We start from the raw sequence: 21,332 nt of genomic DNA, 5'->3' as shown, positions 1-21,332 counted from the left end.
GAAGTTCTTTTTGGAAAATTGGGACGCCATGTCATCCGGACTAAAGAGGACAAGGACAACCCAAGTTGTTATCAGCGCTCAGTTCAGAAGCCTGCATCTCTGATGGTATGGGGTTGCATGAGTGCGTGTGGCATGGGCAGCTTACACATCTGGAAAGGCACCATCAATGCTGAAAGGTATATCCAAGTTCTAGAACAACATATGCTCCCATCCAGACGTTGTCTCTTTCAGGGAAGACCTTGCATTTTCCAACATGACAATGCCAGATCACATACTGCATCAATTACAACATCATGGCTGCGTAGAAGGAGGATCTGGGTACTGAAATGGCCAGCCTGCAGTCCAGATCTTTCACCCATAGAAAACATTTGGCGCATCATAAAGAGGAAGATGCGACAAAGAAGACCTAAGACAGTTGAGCAACTAGAAGCCTGTATTAGACAAGAATGGGACAACATTCCTATTCCTAAACTTGAGCAACTTGTCTCCTCAGTCCCCAGACGTTTGCAGACTGTTATAAAAAGAAGAGGGGATGCCACTCAGTGGTAAACATGGCCTTGTCCCAACTTTTTTGAGATGTGTTGATGCCATGAAATTTAAAATAAACTTATTTTTCCCTTAAAATTATACATTTTCTCAGTTTAAACATTTGATATGTCATCTATGTTGTATTCTGAATAAAATATTGAAATTTGAAACTTCCACATCATTGCATTCTGTTTTTATTCACAATTTGTACAGTGTCCCAACTTTTTTGGAATCGGGTTTGTACATTATTGTGTGTTAATCTGGATTATATTACACAATGATCTTTATAACTATCATCTCTCTCCCGGGCCTTGGGCTACTTTCCGTCTGAAACGGATTAGTTGGAGTCACAGACCAACAAGAATCCCCTACTAATGACCATTAATAACCAAAGACAACAAGACCTTATGGGTGAATCTCATTAAAAAATGTATGAAAAAAATTTGAAATTATATTTCAGACACCCCAGGCGAATAAGGTTAAAAATGTAACTATTAGATATCACCATATTCCCCAGAATTGATTGATTACATTAGAAATTGCAAACATTTTTTGCATTATAAGTTTTCTGAAATGTGTAGTAATGTGTTAATTTGCATACATTTCCAGAAAATAAATACGAATGCTGGATAAGGCCATGTTCAAAGTTTTTGTTTAATTTTCTTGACATATTTGAGACAAAGATTTTTACTGAAGGGATTTTGGATTTCTCTTTTTATCACTCCATAAATCAGAATATACTGTCAACAGCCAGAGAAAAAACATTTTCATTATGTTGTTATGAATAAATCAGTGTGAATGATATATGAACAAACCCCTCAGTAAAAACCTTCAGAATATAGAGAGGAATAAAACTGCTAAATTTGGTGTTTGTAAGTGTTGCTGAAGTGGAGATAAAACTCATTAAATATATATACACTGTAACTGAAATCTACAGAAGTGCAAATAAAGTGCAATAAAAAATACTTGTGTTTTCTTTCCACTAGTCTGAAAGAAGATTCTGTTTCCACTAAAACGCCAATAAAATTAGGAATTAGGAGAAAGTAAATAACAGTAAATTATAATATAGAAAAAATTATCATGTTTTTGGGAATAAAATGTTGTATAAATTCATCTGAATTAAATATGAACAAACCCCTCAGTAAAAACCTTCAGAATATAGAAAGGAATAAAACTGCTAAATTTGTAAGTGGAGAAGAAAACTTTTAAAGATATGTATTGTAATTGAAATATACATATGCAAATAGATTAAGTGCAATAAAATAAACGAGTGTATCTTTGGGATCAGCCCAAATAGCACAAAATCTTAAAAGTAACCAAAGCATGTTTTTGCCTATTTTATGATGGCTGATTGTCATAAATTATATCATTATTTTTACACCCCAAAAAACGCATTATTGCAATGCAACAAATATCTGTAAGATAAGATAGATTTCTACAAATATTCCCATTAATATGACCTAATAAATCAGCAAAATTAGTAAGATTATTAGCAAAATGTTGTTTAAGGCGGATTTTCAGAAAACCAAATTTCAGGACAAATAAACTTCCAAAAAGGATTGAATATCAACTACCCACTTACAATTTTACTTTACAGTTTATTTAAAAGTTTATTCAATAGTTTTGCATTACATTACATAAAATTGGTAGAGGCAGGGGACGTTTTTGCATTCAACTGTACTGCATTTCCATTGTTTTTCTATGCAAGTACACACTAGACAGATATCTTTGAATGCTGTGCCCACATCTCATGTCTTTTGCAGCATCTTGCACATGACATGTTTTAAAAATGCATGTTAAAAGATAGTAAACTTTACAAAAACTTGTCTCTAGACCTTGTGGTTTTTATTAAACTGCCCTGCGCCCCATGTTTTCAATTTAAAATTCAAAAATAAAAATATTTTTCAAATTGCCCTGCTGTGTGCTCACATCTCTCAATATATTTATTGATGGTTTCACAAATACACATACAACACATACAAAAGCATAATTTTATGTTTTAATTATTTTTTTTATATTGTTATTCCAAATAATGGGTATTGTTTACAATATTTAAAAAAATATAAAAAATAAAAAAAGATTAGAAGCTAACTAATTTAGTGTAATTTACTTTATAGTGTAATATGAACAACATAATTTTTGCAACCCCAGAGTCCAGATATTTAACAAATGTTCCCAAAAGTTGGGGATAGGGCTACTAAATATAGTCCATCTTAGAATGAATTATATTTTGGACTTATTCCAGTGGCATTAACCCCATTAGCATCTTAATGAGCATCACTGTCATGAAAAACAATGTCACAGGGCAAGAAAACGTTGCAAATGGCATTCATTTTCTTTAGGCAAAATGTCATTTCAGATTTTGGGGTTCAATATGACCTCAACTTTACAGTTTTCATGATATTCACCCTTAAGACTCATTGTGAGAAAGCACACATCTTACCCAACGATCACACCACCAGCCCTCCACAACACACACACACACTCACCGCGGTGTTAGTGGGGCATCAGAATGTGAGAGATAGATGGAAGAGTAAAAATAACCTGATCCCCCAAGATTTTTACCATACCCTCATACAAAATGTACAGAGAGAGAGAGAAGCTGCAGGTCGACTTCACACACCTCAACACACACGTTCCTACAATACATAGAATCGCCAGAAGATCCAGCACATTCATAAGTCATGCACAAGATCTTTAAATGCAATGTTCATGTTAAATATAAAGACCTTGACTGAATATTGCAGAACAGTGACAAAGAAATACACTACCGGTCAAAAGTTTGAGGTCAGTAAGTTTTTGTTATTGTTGTTTTTTTTTGTTCTTCTGCTCACCAAAGCTGCATTTATTTGATTAAAAATACAGCAAAAACAGAAATATTATTACAATTTCAAAAAGCTGATTTATATGTGAATATCTGTTAAAATAAAATGTATTTCTGTGAACAAATTATTATTTCTCCAGTCTTCAGTGTTAATATGCTGATTTGCTGCTCAAGAAATTATCATCAATGTTGAAAACGGATGTGATGCTGAATATTTTTGTGGAAACTGATCCATTTTATTTTTCAGGATTTACAGATGAATAGTAAGTTCAAAAGAACAGCATTTATTTGAATCAGAAATCTTTTGTAACATGTCACTTTTGATCAATTTAATCTATATTAGCTGAAAAAAGCAATTAAAACAATAATAAAAATAAAAAATCTTACTGACCCCAAACTTCTGACCAGTACAATATATGAGTTCAATAAAAAAAAGCCTTATTAAATGTATGAAAGGAGTCATTCAAATGCTTTTCGGTAAGAACTACTCACTGAGGTACGTAATGTAAAATAAATATCGACAAGCAGAACTGTATATTCCTCTCTCTATACACACATTTCCACTTAAAAACACACTGACACCGTTTTTTTCCATGCCAGGATATTAAGTGAAATATAGTCACTGCACACTTTGTCAGAATAAAATTATGACCCAAATCAGGCTCCTGAGACTGTGATCAGATGACACTGATTCACAGATTCAGAGAAAATAAGTGTGAATCAATTCAAAATGTAATCTTCAGTGCTCTATTTCAGACAAACCTCCCATAAAGACAGCATTACAAACAAAACAGTCATGTGTTAATGCATTTGCAATGTCTGACATCAAAAACCCAGGCAAAAAATAAATTGTTTTTGCAGCTTAGTCTCAGTAAAAGTTATTTTTTGCCCTGAGTTCTGAAGGTTACAGCAAGTTCTCACGATACATCAAACTTTTATTAACAAAGATCAAGGAAAATTAAATTTTTCATTTGTGACCCCATTAAGTGCTTCAAGAAACAAGGCCATAAAAAGCATTTGAGACAAATGATGGAGAAAGAGCAGAACAAAACAGAGCACTTAGTGCATGAAGTGTTCTTTTATCCTGTATTTTCCACATCATTTCTTTATTTTAGCCTAGTTTCTCAGTCTGGTGTGGTCTGCCAGGACTCACCTTCCCCCACAATCCCAAGAACCTCAAACCTGTGCATCACATCACTGGAGGCCGGGTTCCTCATCCAGTCAAACGGCCGTCGGGCGACGGAGGGGCTCACGGGGGCGAGTGGTCGTCATGGTTACGGGCTGGCATGGGGCGGCCTGGTGAGGAATCATGGGAAAGAGCGGATCACCGAGAGCCTTTGAGCATGATGATGTCCGTCACACACACCTGAGGAAACACACCAGTCACATCATACAGATGTTTACATACCAGGGCGTTGCTATGCAGTTGCTAAGGTGTTCTGAGTAGTGTCTAGTGCATCGCTATGTGGTTACTAGAACACCAAATATCTGCCAATGCAATAAATAAATAAACATGTAATGTATATATTTATATATTGCCCTAAATATTACAAAATATGCGCCAAAATCAATTAGAAAGTAATTAAATAAAGAAAAAATATATTGCTGGAAATATCAAATATTTGACGATACCTATTAAATAAATACATCAATAAAATATTACAGAAGAATATACATGAAATATACAATATATGACAAATAAATAAATAAAATAAATATTTATTGACGAAAATGTTAAATATCTGACAATGCAAACAAACAAATAAATCTGGAAATGTCGAATACATGCCAATAATGATCAATCAATCTGCCAATACCAAGGAAAATAAATTAATTCATTTGCCAGTGAAATATTCAATATCTGGCAATATCAATAAATAAGTATTGGCCAACATATCAAATATCTGTCAATACCAATAAACAAACAAAGCTGGAAATACCAAATATTTTATATAATTTGACGACAGACAGACAGATTTTTGACCAGGAATATCAAGTATCTGCCAATACTAACAAACAAATAAATAAATAAAGCTGGATATATGAAAAATCTGCCAGTACAGATAAAATTATTAGATGAATGAATAAATGAATGAACGAACAGCATTACATATCACCCAGTAATCGATATGGAGAGAATATATTGTGTAGGTCTGTTATGCTTTATTAAAGACATCTCTTTAACTCTTAGCAAAGAGGTGCCAGAAAACCAGTATCTGCTGCTTAAATACTTGACCAGATGCTTTCTATTGCGTCGCTATGTGGTTGCTAGGGTCTTCTAGGTGGCTGTTTACCACTTCCACCAAACGCTCTCCGAAACGAAACAAAGATCTGAATCCTGAAGCAACAGCGGCAGTGTGTTGTGTTTGAGTGTGTGTGGGTCACAGATAATTAGGATGCAGCTATAAATAGTGCACCACAGAAGAATATTCAGCGGCCTTTAAGAGCGACACACTGAACTGAAGGAGAGAGCCGGTGAGACTCGACGTGTCCAGCAGACAGAGACGAGACAAATACACCACATTATCAGCACATCTTCACTAGACTGCATGCTAGCGCTCGGCATATGGATCCAAATCTATAACAACACATTAACAACTAAAATAAGTCCATTTAACTACATTATATTGTGCAATATGAAAAATTTATAAATCTTCCTTTTAAATTTTGCCGATAGGCATATTGAAAATGTCAAATATCCAGCAATACCAATTTAAAATTACCTAAAAATATAAAATAATTGGCAGAATTTATTAAAAATTTTATTAATATATATTGCTGGAAATATCATATATCTACAGATACAAATTAAATTAATTAATTAATTAAATATTGCCAGAAATATCAAACGTTTGACAATATCAATTAAAAAAGAAAAAAAGGGGAAAAATATTGTCCAAAATATGAAATATCTGTCAGTACAGATTAAATAAATTAATTAATAAATATCACCCCAAAATATGCAATATCTGCCAAAACCAATATTAATAAATAAATCTTCCCCAAAATATTAACATTTTGCCAATATCGATTAAAATATAAAATATCTGCCAATACTGATAAATAAATAAATATTGCCATAAATAACAAGTATCTGCCAATACCAATTACAAATTACCTAAGAATATCAAATACTTGGCAATATCAATTAAAAAAAATAATTAATAAATACATATTTTCAAAAACATTTGCAAATATGATTACAAACTAAATATTACAGGAAACATCAGATATCTGGCAATATAGAATAAATGAATGAATGAATGAAATATTACCAGAAATACCAAATATCTGAGAAAATAAAGAAACAAAATATAAAATATCTGCCAATGATTTAAAAAAAAGAAATATTGAATGAATGAATGAATATTACCTGAAATATCAAATATTTGCCAATATCGATTAAAAAAATAATAAACTAATACTACCAGAAATATCAAATATCAGCCAATACAAATAAAAAAAAAAATTAATAAATGAATAAATATTGCTGTAAATAACAAATACTTTATTTGCCAATACTATTAAATTAATAAATTAATAAACAAAAACCACATATAACCTCAGTAAGCGATATGGAGTCAATTTATTGTGTATCTCTACGGTTTATAAACGGCATCATCTGTTTAACACTGAAGCCTCTTAGCAAAACCAGCATATTTGCTTCAGAAAGACTTTGCATGGGTGACCTGTTTGTCCAAACAATGGCAGACTATAAACCATTCTGGCAACCTGTTAGAACACAATCATTATTTTTGCCAATACATTTGGTGATAAAAAAAATTGACAAAAAAGATGACGTGTTTTTCCTGGAGCATCTCGTTTAAATCAGACGTCCATGTGGTGTTTCTGGGTGTCAGCACTGCACTCCTCACAAACAGATGGATGTCTTTATGTTCGTCTGCGTGCGAGCGTGTGTTTCCGTTGGCATACAGTTACTGCGTGTCATCACTTCAGACCAAAACGGCAACAAACCAGCGATGAAGGCAAAGGCCTGGGACTCTGACAGACACGTCACATCAGTGATCATACACACACACACACACCGATGACATGAAGATCAGAATAGTGAGGGGCCGTTCATCAGCCGTTCGTTTATTTTGTGTCTGTCAAGAGACAAAAGAATGAAAGACTCAGACTAGCCCCTTCAGACCCTGCGTCCATTGAAATGGACATCACGTTTTTTGTTTAAACCAATAAAATGTTATGTGTTTATAATATGAGCAATGCCTGGTCACTGATTGGTCCCTGATCAACCAATCACAATGAAGATATGACTCCTAAATTAATCTGATTGCGCTACAAGCGTCACACAAGAGAGACACGACTAACCAACTAGACAAGAAGAGGAGGAAGACCACATTTGACCTTTTATATGCAGATTTATGTTAATGGTAGCCTCATCAACTTGCACCTATTATAAAATTAAGACTATCAAATGATAATATTCAAAGTTATTTTGAAGATCTTCAGAGTTGCAAGACACAGGATGTTTTTTTAATTGAATGTCCAACGGACATCAGGTCTTCAACGATATCAGCAGGAACCTCATGAATTAGTTGTAAAACAGGTTGAGAAATTTGTGGAAGCTAAACACAAAGCTACAAATTCTAATGTTAATTAATGAAATTAATATTAATATGATTTCTTTTATGTCTTCAAAGTGACCACAGCCTGTCAATGAACTTTTCATTGGTTGTAGTGAGATAGTGGATGTGAGATCAGTGAATACACAGCAACACACACACACACACACACACACACTCACTGATGCCTTGATATAATGCACACAATCATATATTCATCAAAACAATCAGCAAGTACACATACACACAAAGACATTTATACATTATACAAAAAGGATCAAACATGTTTTTTTCATTCTTACAGTACGTGTTATTTTCTAAATCTTAAACACTAGTTCAACTGTAGTGCACAAACGCTTAGTATGGTTAAAATAGGAGGATTTTTATTTTTCTTCAGTTCATGGCGTCCATTGTAGTGGACATGAGAAAAAATCAGTTGGCACAATTTTTTTTTAAGACTCATTTCTATATTGGAGAAGAGTATATCATCTTTGTTCAGTGAAACTTTAGTTCAGTGAAAAAAAAATCAGGACTGAAGGGACTAGAAAGAGGTGAAATACTCATTTTTATTTATATTTAGCTGGATTATAATGATTTTTAAATTTGTAATAAGCCTGAAATATCAAATATTTGCCAATATTGATTAAAAATAAATAGTTAAACTAATATTGCCCAAAATATAAAATATCTGGCAATACTGAATGAATGAATGAATGACATCCAAATTTCCCAATTTTTTTCATATCTGCCCAAACGGACTTAAAATATATAAAAATAAACAAATAAATAATTGTTGCCCAAAATAGGAAATGTCTGCCAACACCAATAAATAAATCAAATGTATTAATTAATTACACATATACACAAAAAATGCATACATTCAGCTAACATACTAAACTAAACTAAATATTGCCAAAAAATATCAAATATCTGGCAATAGAGAATAAAATTATAAATAAATACTGCCCAAAGTATGCCAATACAGGTAAAAAACAAATGTCACACAAAATATGAATTATCTGCCAATATGGATTAAAATAAATAAACATTGCCAAAATATTAAATATCTGACAATTCTGATAAACATACATATAAAGTCAGGTCAATATATATTTGGACCAAAATATATTCAAGTTACAGTTATATAATGAATATGAGGTTAAAGTGCAGACTCTGAGCTTTAATTTGAGGGTATGCTTATCACAATTAGAGGAAAGGTTAAGGAATTACAGCCCTTTAATATGAACCTCACCCCTTTTTCAAGGGACCATAAGTAATTGGACAGTTGACTCAAAAGCCATTTCATGGACAGATGTGGGCTATTCCTTCGTTATTTCTACATTAATTAAGCAGGTAAAAGGTCTGGAGTTGATTCTAAGTGTGTCATTTGCATTTGGAAGCTGTTGCTGTGAACCACATCATCCAGTCAAAGGATCTCTCCATACAAGAGAAACAGACAATTGTTAGGCTTCAAAAACAAAACTAATCCATCAGAGAGATAGCAGGAACATTAGGAGCGGCCAAATCAACAGTTTGGTACATTTCTGAGAAAAAAAAAAAAAGAACGCACTAGTGAGCTCAGCAACATAAAAAGGCCTGGACGTCCACAGAGGACAACAGTGGTGATGATCGGAGAATCCTCTCCATGGTGAAGAAAAACCCTCACAACATCCAGCCAAGAGAAGAATGCTCTCCAGGAGACAGACGTGTCTACAATCAAGAGAAGACTTCACCAGAGCAAATACACAGGCTTCACCACAAGCAGCAAACAAGGCCAGAGCACTTCTGGAAAAGCATTCTTTGGACAGCTGAAATTAAGATCAACCTGTACCAGAATGACAGGGAAAAAAGTCAGGAGAAGGCTTGGAGCAGCCAATGATCAAAGCACACAGCATCATCTGTGAAACATGGAGCAGAGTGATGGCTTCCAGTGGCTCTGGGTTACTGCTGTTTAGTGATGATGAGACAAAAGACAGAAGCAGCCGGATCAATTCTGAAGTGTATAGAGATATACTCTCTGCCCAGATTCAGACAAATGAAGCAAAGTTGATTGGGCGGCGCTTCATAGCACAAGTGGACAATGACCCAAAACACACAGCAAAAGCAACCCAGGAGTTTGTAAAGGTAAAAAAGTGGAATATTCTGCGATGGCCGAGTCAATCTCTTGATCTCAACCCGATTGAGCTGCATTTCACTCGCTGAAGACAAAACTAAAGGCAGAAATACCCACAAACAACAACTGAAGTCAGCTGCAGTAAAGGCCTGGCAATGCATCCCAAAGGAGAAACCCAATCTCTGCTGATGTCCATGAGTTCCAGACTTAAGGCAGTCATTGCCTGCAAAGGATTCTCAACAAAATATTAAAAATTAACATTTTATTTATGATTACATTTATTTGTCCAATTACATTTGAGCCCCCGAAAATGGCTCAAATGGCTCAAATTTAGACTGTGAATACTTCCGGACCTGACTGTATTGCCAGAAATGTCAAATATCTGCCAAATACTGATAAACAGATATTTATAAAAATTATTTAAAATTAAAAACCACATATGACCAAAATAGTGTGTCTCCCAGATGCAGTCAAATGAATGATTTATTCATTTTGCGTCTGTCAAGTGACAAACAAATTAAAGTATCAGACTATAAATCAAATACATTTTCTTTCTCATAATTTATATTTAGCTGCATTATGATTTTCTAATTCAGAATGTGATCAAAGTTGCATATTTGAACCTGTTTGTGGAATTTGGCATTTGAAAATATAGCATTTTAGGTTTAAGATATGTTTACTACAGTCTTAGTTTTACTTCAGCTTTAGTTTTATTTTATTTCAAGTAAGTAGTTCTATTGCTTCAGCTTATTTCTGATTTTTTTTTTTGCCAAAGAAACATTAAGTTAAGCTTTTCATCTAATATGAATATTATCCATTTAATAAAGTTTATTCAATAAGTTCAAGGACTGAATTTTTTATACAAATTTTTTTTACAGCCAAAGTTCGTTCGAAGAAATTGATTTGTGTCTTCATGACCCTTGATGAAGCTCTCGGGAGAGAGTCAATGCCACGGCTGAGAGCTCGACGCAGGTCATCCCGTCTCAGACAAATGAACAATAAAAATGCCAAAGCAGCCTGATTTTTACTGTGTATGAGCTCTGAACTCAGACTAATTCAATCGAGCCTATGAAAAGAGCTAAAAATACAGCCGTCAGCCTATAAATGTCAGAAATAGCAGACCAGCAAATGCTCCAGCTGAAGAAAATAAGGCCACTTTGCAGGTTTTTGCCATGAATCTGCCACAGATTTGGATAAGAATGGCGAGAGGTTTATGAGCGGACATCAAAAACGGGGTTCAAAGGAGATTTGAGTGTGGCGTTTGGACATCCGGCTGACTGTTACTGCTTACGAAGAGAGTCAAATGCTAGAAACGAACAAATCTTCCGGATTTAAAGCCCATCTGACTGGACGGCACCTGCTGACACGTGTCTAAACTCACCGTGTGTTTCTGGGTTCAGTCCCCAGAGTCAGACACACAGAATGAGGACACGGAAGGAGTACGAGGGGAAAAACGACAGAGAGACGACTATAAACGCCTTCAGAACAGTAAACAATGACTGGCTTTCTGAAATCATTTGCATTTCTGCTTGTTTTCAAAGATTTTTGTCATTCCTGAAAGGCAATGCATTGTCCAACTGACACTTTATTTGTGTGAAAGTATGTTTGTCTTCTCAGATCAGACTTGAGAGAACTGTTCATTTTACTTATTAACTACACTAAAATACTGCATTTTAAGACTGAACTGCATCAATTCAGTAACTGAAATAATGAGTTTCAAAAAGGTTTAGTGAACGTTCCACATGTCTGCCATTGTTTAGCCAAACAGATAGTCCTGCCCCAAACTCATGCCATTGATCAAGACATTCAAGGCCATAATCAGGCCATTCAAGATGTAGATGAGTTTGTTTCTTCATCAGATTTGAAGAAATGTAGCTCACCAATGGATGCTCAGCAGTGAATGGGTGCCGTCAGAATGAGAGTCCAAACAGCTGATAAAAACATCACAATAATCCACACCACTCCAGTCCATCAGTTAACATCTTGTGAAGAGAAAAGCTGCGTATTTGCAAGAAACATCAAGATCAAGATGTTTTTAGCTTCAAACCATTGCTTCTGGGCAAAATACGAGTTCATAATCCATAACAATGCTTCCTCCAGTGAAAAAGTCCATCTCTTGTTGTCTCTCAACATCAAAATCCAGCCACATATTTGTTAAGAGCTGTTTTGGCTTGTTCACGGTGCTTGATCTGTGCAGATTTCTCTCCTGATTCAGACCAGACCACTTTTTCACTGCTTTTTTATGGACTAATCCGTAATAATGGATGGTTTGAATCAATGGTTTGAAGTTAAAAATGTCTTGATGGATTTGTTTCTTACAGACACTCTGCTTTTGGACTCTCATTCTGACGGCACCCATTCACTGCAGTGGATCCATTGGTGAGCTACAGAAGAAAAACTTGGAAGGTCTGAGGGTGAGGAGATTTTCAGTCAATTTTATTTTTGGGTGAACTACTCCGTTAAGCTGGCATACAAGAAAGTATTTTAACATCCAAATAAAATGACACACTTCACCTTTAACTTCATTCAAATAAGAGGTTGTTTTGAAGCAAACCCTGCAGTGTAATGCCCCTGTAAGAGACAATAACAGAGGATTCTTCACCAAGAGCTGAAGAGAATCAACGACTTCCATCCACTTCAACACAAGCACAGCCCAGACTGAGCGCATGCAAGGTCGTCATGACCTCAAAAGCTGAACGGACATGTAAAACATGAGGGATGCAGGCTCAAAATATCTGATTCCAACCTCAGATAACTTCATCAGATGCAAAACACCCATCCACTCAGACTCAGAGGAATGAGAGTCATTTAACAGCAATGGTGTTCACCCATTAGAAGCTACGTTTATTCAAATCACTATCATGCATGAGAAGGAAAAATGAAAGATACAGGGAAAAATGCCTTCCCTGTAATGAAACCCAAGATTTGTGTGTTGCTAGCATCAAGCTTTACTGTCTGAGAAATGCTTTTCATCTACAAGGAAAATAAAAAAACTGCACAAAGCTGAACACCAGTCTGGCCACCTAGCATTACAATGTAATAAATAAATAATGCCATTTTACTTTAAAAAAGGCAGCTGTGGTTGCCAGAATCTTACCTTAAAAATACAGTAGCAATATTTTAAATTTGACAATTTTAACTTAAATTTACAGTTCTATAAATAAATATCAACTGATATAACGTTAATATACCAAAGCATTAAAAACCTGTTTTGTAACAACTAATTAAAAACAAAAAAGAAACAAACTTAAAAATGCAAGAAGAAACATAACTCTGAAGAAACTAAATTATTTAAATGAAAATGCGTCGCACAGGGAATTCTGGGAATGTCCATGTACATATTCTTCTTCTTCATTCCCAAAAACTGTACATTTAACAGTATTTCAAAACTCCATGAAATATCTGGATATAGTTTTACAGCACATGAAGTCAATTAAGTAAATTAATGTTGACCGGTTTTTATCGTAGCATCTTTACAGTCTTTTAAAGTTAAAATTACACCATTTAGACAGATTTCAAAACAACTGTAACTGTTATAGACCTCATGTGTCAGAGAAACTAATTGTGCCTTTGAACCTCCGTTTTTGCATCTCTATGGCATCACTGGTGAATTATATGGTGATTTATACAGTAGTAGGCGAAACTAGTGATGTTGTAGACCAGAAAGCGATTCATAAATTTGTATGACTTTACCTTAACGCTGTGGAAATACAAACCGGAAAACTTGGCTATAACGTCTATATCAAATTTGAGCAACAGACATTAAAGGCTGTTTTTTGTTCAGCACTTTTATGGATTTTTTATTTTTTTTTGTGACATGACAATCACAACAAAACTGTAACTTCTTCCAATCACATGCCTAAATTTTAATTTATCCTCATCCAAAACTTGACATTTCTATTGTAATTTCCAAACAAGCTGTAATTCTGTCATTCAATTAGGCACATTTTGCCGACATAAAACTGTATCCATAACATTAGGATGCCGTGATAGAATTACAAAAAAACATTTTTAATGTAATTTCCATTGCACAATGTTACACAAACCATGATTTGAGATGCGCTGGAAATGACATGCGATTCATATAAGTGACCCTAGACCACAAAACCAGTCATAAGGGTCCATTTTAAATTGATATTTATGCATAATCTGTATAAATAAGCTCTCTATTGAATTTGTTAGGATAGGACAATATTTGGCTCTTTGAAAATCTGGAATCTGAGGGTGCAAAAAAAAAATATTGAGAAAATCGCCTTTAAAGTTGTCCAAATTAAGTTCTTAGCAATGCATTTTATTAATCATTTGATATATTTACAGTAGGAAATTTACTAAATATATTCATGGAACATACTAATGATTTTTGGCATAAAATAAATAAATAAATATATATATATTTGACCCATACTATGTATTGTTGGCTATTGCTACAAACATACCTGTATGCTTTTGTGCTCCAGGGTCATATATGTTCACTGGACACTGTTAGTAAACAAATACAATTAACCTGTGAGAGTGTTTTAAGCAGCATTAATTGCAGAAACAATCCCTGATGTGTGTAAGAATAAGTAATACGGCAGCAGACAGAGAACTCAGTAGACTGATGTGTTGCTTCTATGTTCATATCTGAGTAAATGAGCGACCCCTGACAGACTCAGTCACGCACAGGAACGCATCTCGGTGTCTGCGTGTGTTTCTGTGCTTCGGCGTCGCAGTGAAGCGGATCCGCGCTGCGTGGGAGTCACACGCACATAGAAACACGGCACACTCTAATTACACATAACACACAAATACCACAGCACCGCAGTATAACAGCGCGTCAAAGCGCTGCGGTCAAAGCACGCATCAGAAAACGAGCCGTGTACTCACGCGTTCCGCTGATCTGGACGCGGGGAAGTCACGCACATCCCCAAACAAACGCAACGATGTGTGTCTCAACGCACCGCGACTACAGCAACAGTTATCAGACTGGCGTCATTGGAGCCGATTCCAGTGATTGACGTTGAAAGCAGACACGCCCTTTCTGGGATCTAAACCAATCAGAAGAGCGGTAGCTCAATATGGGCGTGGCACACAGTAACATCACAGAAGAGAAACACTGTAATATGATGCATTTTTATTAATAATATAATATAATACATGTAGTGCGAAATAATGATTTAGTATTTACTTTTCACATTTCAATTGTGATTGAATATTAAAAATATTGAAAATATGTTGGCTAAACAAAGAAATGCATTTGGATAAATTCTTCTAAACTCTCAAAGATTCTCAATAATCTAAATGATTAAAAAGAACTTGATAATAAAATTAATAAAATAAAAATGAATAAAACTTAATAAAATCAAGTTATAATAATTTATGTGAGTTTTTTATTATTATTATCTCAATACATACACACCTTTATCTAGTAACCTAATATAATATAATATAATGTATGTAGTGTGAAATAATGATTTATTTAGTATTTACTTTTCACATTTCAGTGAAATTATAAATTTAAATATATGTGTAAATATATTTAAAAATAACATAAATAACAAGCTGCATTTATATAGTACTGCATTTATTTGAACAAAAATACAGTAAAAGCTGTAATATCATGAAATATTATTACAGTTTAAAATAATTGTTTTATATTTTAATAGGCTATATACTATTCTATAATATAATTTATGTGGTGGCAAAGTTTGTTTTGGAGTAATTTATTTATTTAAATATATATATTATATTTTTAGAAAAAGTGTCTCACTAAGGCTGCATTTATTTTAATAAAAATACAGTAAAAACAGTAATACTGTGAAATATTATTGCAATTTAAAATAACTGTTTTCTATGGAAATATAATTCATTTAAAATAAAATAAAATATTCAAAATATAATTCATTTGTGTGATGGTAATAATTATTTAGTTTTTAATATTTTTATGTAAAAAAAGGCTGCATTTATTTGATCACAAATACATTAAAAAAATAGTAATATTGTGAAATATTTTTACAATTTAAAATAAATGTTTTTTTATGTGAATATATGCGAAAATGTAATGTACTCCTGTGATGCAAAATTGAATTTTCAGCATCATTACATCCTTCAGAAATCATTCTAATATACTGATTTGCTGCTCAAGAAACATTTCTGATTATATCAATGTTAAATTAATATATTGTATATATATAATTAAATTGTATGACACTGACAAAACGCTGAATATATTAGTTAATGAATTCAATATATTCACCTGTTAACAAATCAAATCACTCACACCACCTAGTGGACAAATGAAGAACAGCAATCATTTAAGATGCCATGCATGGATGGAAATATGGATGAATGGATAAAATACTTTATGAAAAAAATAACTTTTTGCAAAAACAATACATTTTTGCTAGTGACAGATGTGTACACAGAGAAATAAAATAAAATATCTAATTTAAGTAATGTTAGATTTTAAGAGTTTTGTTCTGTTTTCATTTCAGTCCTTTTGAATATGATGCTCTTTTAAATGCAATCTGCACTTGGTTTTGGAAAAAAAAGGACTTGGATTATGGATTAGATGAATTAAATCAATGTGAAGGTCATGATGATTATTTGCTTTTGAATAATGGAAATCAGCATCTTGACCTTCACAGCCCAAATGTCTCTTAAAGTCAACAAGTAGATCATTGTTTCTAAGTTTTCACGCTGTGTTGCATCACATCCACCCGATGAAGCCTTGAGATGTAGTTATGTGTCTAATGTCAAAGAGATACACCCACACCACAACTATAAAAACTCATCGCAGACAGCCTGATGTCAGCCACCTACATGCTATACAGAGGGCCCAAACACAGGCAAAGCTGAGGGAAAGAAGAACAGAAGAAAACACACATCAAATTATAATAATATGGTTGACAAAAAATAATAATAATGGCATTAATAATGTAAAGTTAATAATGTAAAACCCCACAAATGTATGCTTTTTGTTTTTTTTTTCTCCCAGTGATTTGCTATTTTTTAACACTAAGTTTAAAACTGTTATATTATAAGCCTAAATTATAATATTTTTGTGATTTCTGTGCTCCATTATAAAATGGAATGTTCCCTTAACGTTTGCAAAAAAAAAAAAAAATAATAAAATAATATAAATTAAAGTGTTCAGGAAACATTACGAAATCACGTTTTCATTCGGCCCACTTAAATGGGAACATTAGCAAAACATTTTGTTAGCAGGCTAGTCACAAGTGAACACGATAAAACTACACTGGCATGTATTAAAACAATAAAAAAAAAAAAAAAATTATATATTAATATGTATAAATTGCATACGTTATAACTGGTTATAATAAATAAATAAATTATTAATTAAATAATTATAATATGCTTAACGTAAACAATGCTTGGGACGCCATTTATTTTAATAATTAAATAGTGTAATGTGTTTTCACCACAATGTAGAATAATAAACGAATGCGTATGAGCGAGAAAAGCAGCACGCAACGCTTCTGTGCGTCTGCGCATGCGCAGTTCTGACCCAAACATGGCGACGGAGAGCTGAGAAAAGTGCTGAATTCTGGCTACATTTCGACAAAATCGCGAAGGTTGGTCGACATTTCTGCACTTATTTTATTTTCTTCCGCGCGTTATGATATTAGTCGTTGTATCAGATGACAACGAAGAGCTTTTTTGAAGACTAGATATGATAATTTCGTTGTTTATTTTGCCTGATGTTCAGCACTTTCTGTGCTGCTGGCGAATATTGATGTTGTTATTTGTGAGGTGTCTGTGGATCCGGACGAGCTGCTCAAATAACGCGCAGATGTGTTGTTTTTCGTCGGTATATTGATCATATTGTTGATTATGTGTATGATCAGGGGTGTGTGTCGTCATCGCTTTATATCAGCTGTCAATCAAGCTGTTTGTAAACAAACTCATCATATTCACTGTCAATCAATCAATCATTTTTATGTCGTGTTTTTTTTTTTGCGTTATTATATCAGTATTATCCGTTTATTACCATATTCACAGTTTAAAAAAAACAAAAAAAACAACATTTACGCTAAAATAAAATACCACAGTTAAGGTACCGTTACCATGGTAATACCATGTTTGTTTTTTGCGACATGTATCATACTATTATTTACAAACTCAATGTAAACACATCGGAAAATTAATATAGGAATTATTAAATACTAGATTATGAATCAGATTAGCATAGTATCTATTACTATCTCTGTATGATATGAGCTAAAGGATAAAATATTACATTAATTAATAATAATTTCTGATATTCTGCCTTAACAGCTGCGGTCTATAATAGTTTTTCTTTCTTCAAGTGTTTTCAATGGATTATTTACAATTGTATTATATATTACACCTTTTAATTACTATATATATATATTATAATAAAATATTATATGCACTATATGGATAACGATTAATCGCATCCAAAATCAAAGATTTGTATTTACATAATATATGTGTATATTTATTATATATATAAATACAAACACATGCATGTATGTATTTATTAAAAATATATTTAATGTTTATATATTAAATATATTTATGTATAATATAAGAATAAATGTACATAAATATACACAGTACACAGACATATATATTATGTAAACAAAAGCTTTTATTTTGGATGCGATTAATCGTTTGACTGCACTAATCCTATGCAATATTTGTAAAAATAAATGACACGATTATATATCTATTTATTAATTTGTAATTATAATACATTTCATGTGTATATATCATTTGATTATATAATAATTAATAATATTTATTGACATTATTTTAGATTTATCTAAATATTCAGTTTATTATAAATGTATTAATTCTTGATATATATAAAAAAACAAAAACAAATCCATACCAACCATAAGGGATCACATATTTATTTACATGTTTGATAACTTTGGTGGGGAAAAAATGATATAAATGAAAATTGGATCTCCTTCAAATATTGTCTTCTTTATTTTTTTTATTTTTGAAATAAATGTAGAAGCTGTGAGCTGTTCGGCCTGATAAATGAATGTGTGTGTTTGTGATGTAAATGTCTGGTGTTTGATGAATATTCTGTTGATCAGGTGGAGGTTGTTGTGTTTAGTCTGGAGCGTGTCTGTGATGTAGAACAGAGAGAGAGAGAGCGATGCCTGCTGTATGATGCAAACCCCTTGAAATCAAACATGCAAATGAAAGCAGTCCTGACTCCTGAGCGCATGTTTGTTCTTATGAATGATGAAAAGCCAGAGAAACACAGACAAACTCCGCCCACCACACCCATTTATGGCACTAAGCCCCGCCCCCACCTGTCAATCAGTTTGAGCTGATTCACTGCAACGAGTGAACCGGTGAATCAAACGTTTCTGTGAATGAATGATTGTGGATGTTGTCAGATCTGACTGCTGGGTCTGTGTGTTGTGTTTATGGGCGGACGAGTTTCAGGAATGTGACGCCTCGGGGAATGATGGGATCGGAGAGATTCCTGATGGTGGCTTCAGGAGCAGGACGTTGGGATTTCTCTGGGAATCTCAGGGGGAATTATGAGATATGTTATTAGGATAAAACACTTTGTAGGAGAGTCAGAAGAGGGGTTTTCTTCTCTATGAGATAATAAAATATTAATAGTAATTTTAATGTTAATCACTTTCTGTAATTTCTCCAATAATCTTTCATCTACAACTTAAAAAACTTTTTTTTTTTACATGTGCAGTGAATGCTGCATTCAATTCAATCAGTTTGTAATGATTGACAAATTAAATTCAGCTTATATTTGATGTATATATTCAGTTTATTTGTAAGTATAGCATATGTTTACCTGCTTTTTGTTAGTTTTAAGTTGTTGGGTTTTTTTGTTTTGTTTTTTTAAATATGATTCTTATCAAACTATTTTAAAAATAAGCAGAATAAGTGATTATCAAAACCAGTTCAGGAATATGACCAGTTTTACAGATCAAACGAAAAATTCTTAATGTTACCTTTAGGAGCTTTTGTCTGATTTTTGTCCAATTAATCAAGATAAAAACAGATGACTGAAATTAACATGATCGCAAAAGTTTTTTGCAAAAGAAAAATAGGTTTCAGCCCTATATCTTTTTCCATATGCTATCATTTGACTGTAAATTCATCATTCTGATGCAAAACAGTGAAATTAATATGTGTGTGTGTGTGTGTGTGTGTGTGCATGTTTATGTGGTTTATGAGGACACAAATGTGTATAATGACATGGGTATGACAGAGTGACAATATGAAGGTGGTTTATGAGGACATGAGGACACTGCCTATGTCCCCGTAATTCAAAAGGCTTAAAAAACATACTAAATGGTGTTTTTTTGAAAATCTAAAAATGCACAAAGTCTCCTGTGAGGGCTAAGTTTAGGTGTAGGGTTGGTGTAGGGCAATAGCACACACAGTTTGTTCAGTATAAAAACCATTACGCCTATGGAGAGTCCCCATAAACCACAAAAACCAACATGTGTGTGTGTGTGTGTGTGTGTGTGTGAATCTAGGACGTTCTTTGTGTGGAATATTTGATTTATTTTGCATAATGATTTGCATTGAGTAATGTGTTTTTTTAGCGCTGCGTACAGATAGTTTACTCTCTGATGTAGAGAAAACCTTAAATCTAAAATAACATTATTAGACGTGTCTGAGAATCAGGGCCTGTATTTATCAAGCTTCTCAAAGTGCCATTTTAGTCTTAAATGCTGAGAAAGTATAAAAGCAATTATCACATTTCTTAAAGCTAAGAATCACTCTTAATCAAAAGTGGAAAAAAACAACATGATAAATGAAGCCTGTTTTAAGGACTATTAGGATTTTTTGCATTGTAACATTATTTTCATGATATTTAAGCTTATGTAAAAATGCTACAATGCAACATAAATTAAACTGAGTACAACAAGTACAATCCTGATGTTTGCTTGTATTTGTAAAATAATAAAATAAAATAAAAATGACATTTTTTTTCTTTTGAATTTGTGGTGAAAATTGCATTTAATGAGATTCATGCATATTTAGTTTATAATTTTGGTGAATGAACTGAATGATTCTTTTATACATTTTAAGGAAGTTTTGATTGTATTTATTCCCAGTTTCACTAATGTGATAGCTTTATTCACACACGTGTGTAATTATAGCTGAACTCGTTAGCAGGAGAATCAATTAGTGATGACCTCTGACCCATCATTAGCGCTGTTGTTTTAATTAGGGATGCAACGATACCATTTTTTCAGAACCGATCCGATACCAAAAATTCTGAGTTTCTGCCGATACGATCCAATCCGATACAGCGCAG

The 21,332-nt window shown here is 33.2% G+C and overlaps 2 protein-coding genes across 4 annotated transcripts in view; one reads left to right on the top strand and one right to left on the bottom strand.

The window, feature by feature from the left end:
* Nucleotides 1–15,027, bottom strand: part of LOC306860108 (cyclin-dependent kinase-like 5) — a 68,274-nt gene extending 53,247 nt beyond the window's left edge. Inside the window, exons 1-2 of one of the 3 annotated variants that reach the window (XM_079401644.1) lie at nucleotides 14,918–15,027; nucleotides 4,506–4,718 (exon numbers count right to left, since the gene is read on the bottom strand). In XM_079401644.1, the coding sequence (XP_079257770.1) occupies nucleotides 4,506–4,569 (64 nt within the window). In that variant the 5' untranslated portion in view covers nucleotides 4,570–4,718; nucleotides 14,918–15,027. The remainder of the gene's footprint in view (nucleotides 1–4,505; nucleotides 4,719–14,917) is intronic. The other 2 variants (XM_079401645.1, XM_079401643.1) reach the window with 2 other exon arrangements.
* A 2,526-nt stretch (nucleotides 15,028–17,553) lies between these two features.
* The window catches only part of LOC306860270 (sex comb on midleg-like protein 2), a 30,548-nt gene continuing 26,769 nt past the window's right edge, over nucleotides 17,554–21,332 (top strand). The window contains exon 1 of the mRNA XM_079401885.1: nucleotides 17,554–17,625. The gene's annotated coding sequence lies outside the window, so the exon portion shown is untranslated. The remainder of the gene's footprint in view (nucleotides 17,626–21,332) is intronic.

The sequence above is a fragment of the Barbus barbus genome (assembly GCF_936440315.1).
Source record: "Barbus barbus genome assembly, chromosome: 41".
NCBI classification, from domain to species: domain Eukaryota; kingdom Metazoa; phylum Chordata; class Actinopteri; order Cypriniformes; family Cyprinidae; genus Barbus; species Barbus barbus.
Note: the sequence above shows the minus strand (reverse complement) of the source record. Positions and strands in the feature narration are given on the sequence as shown.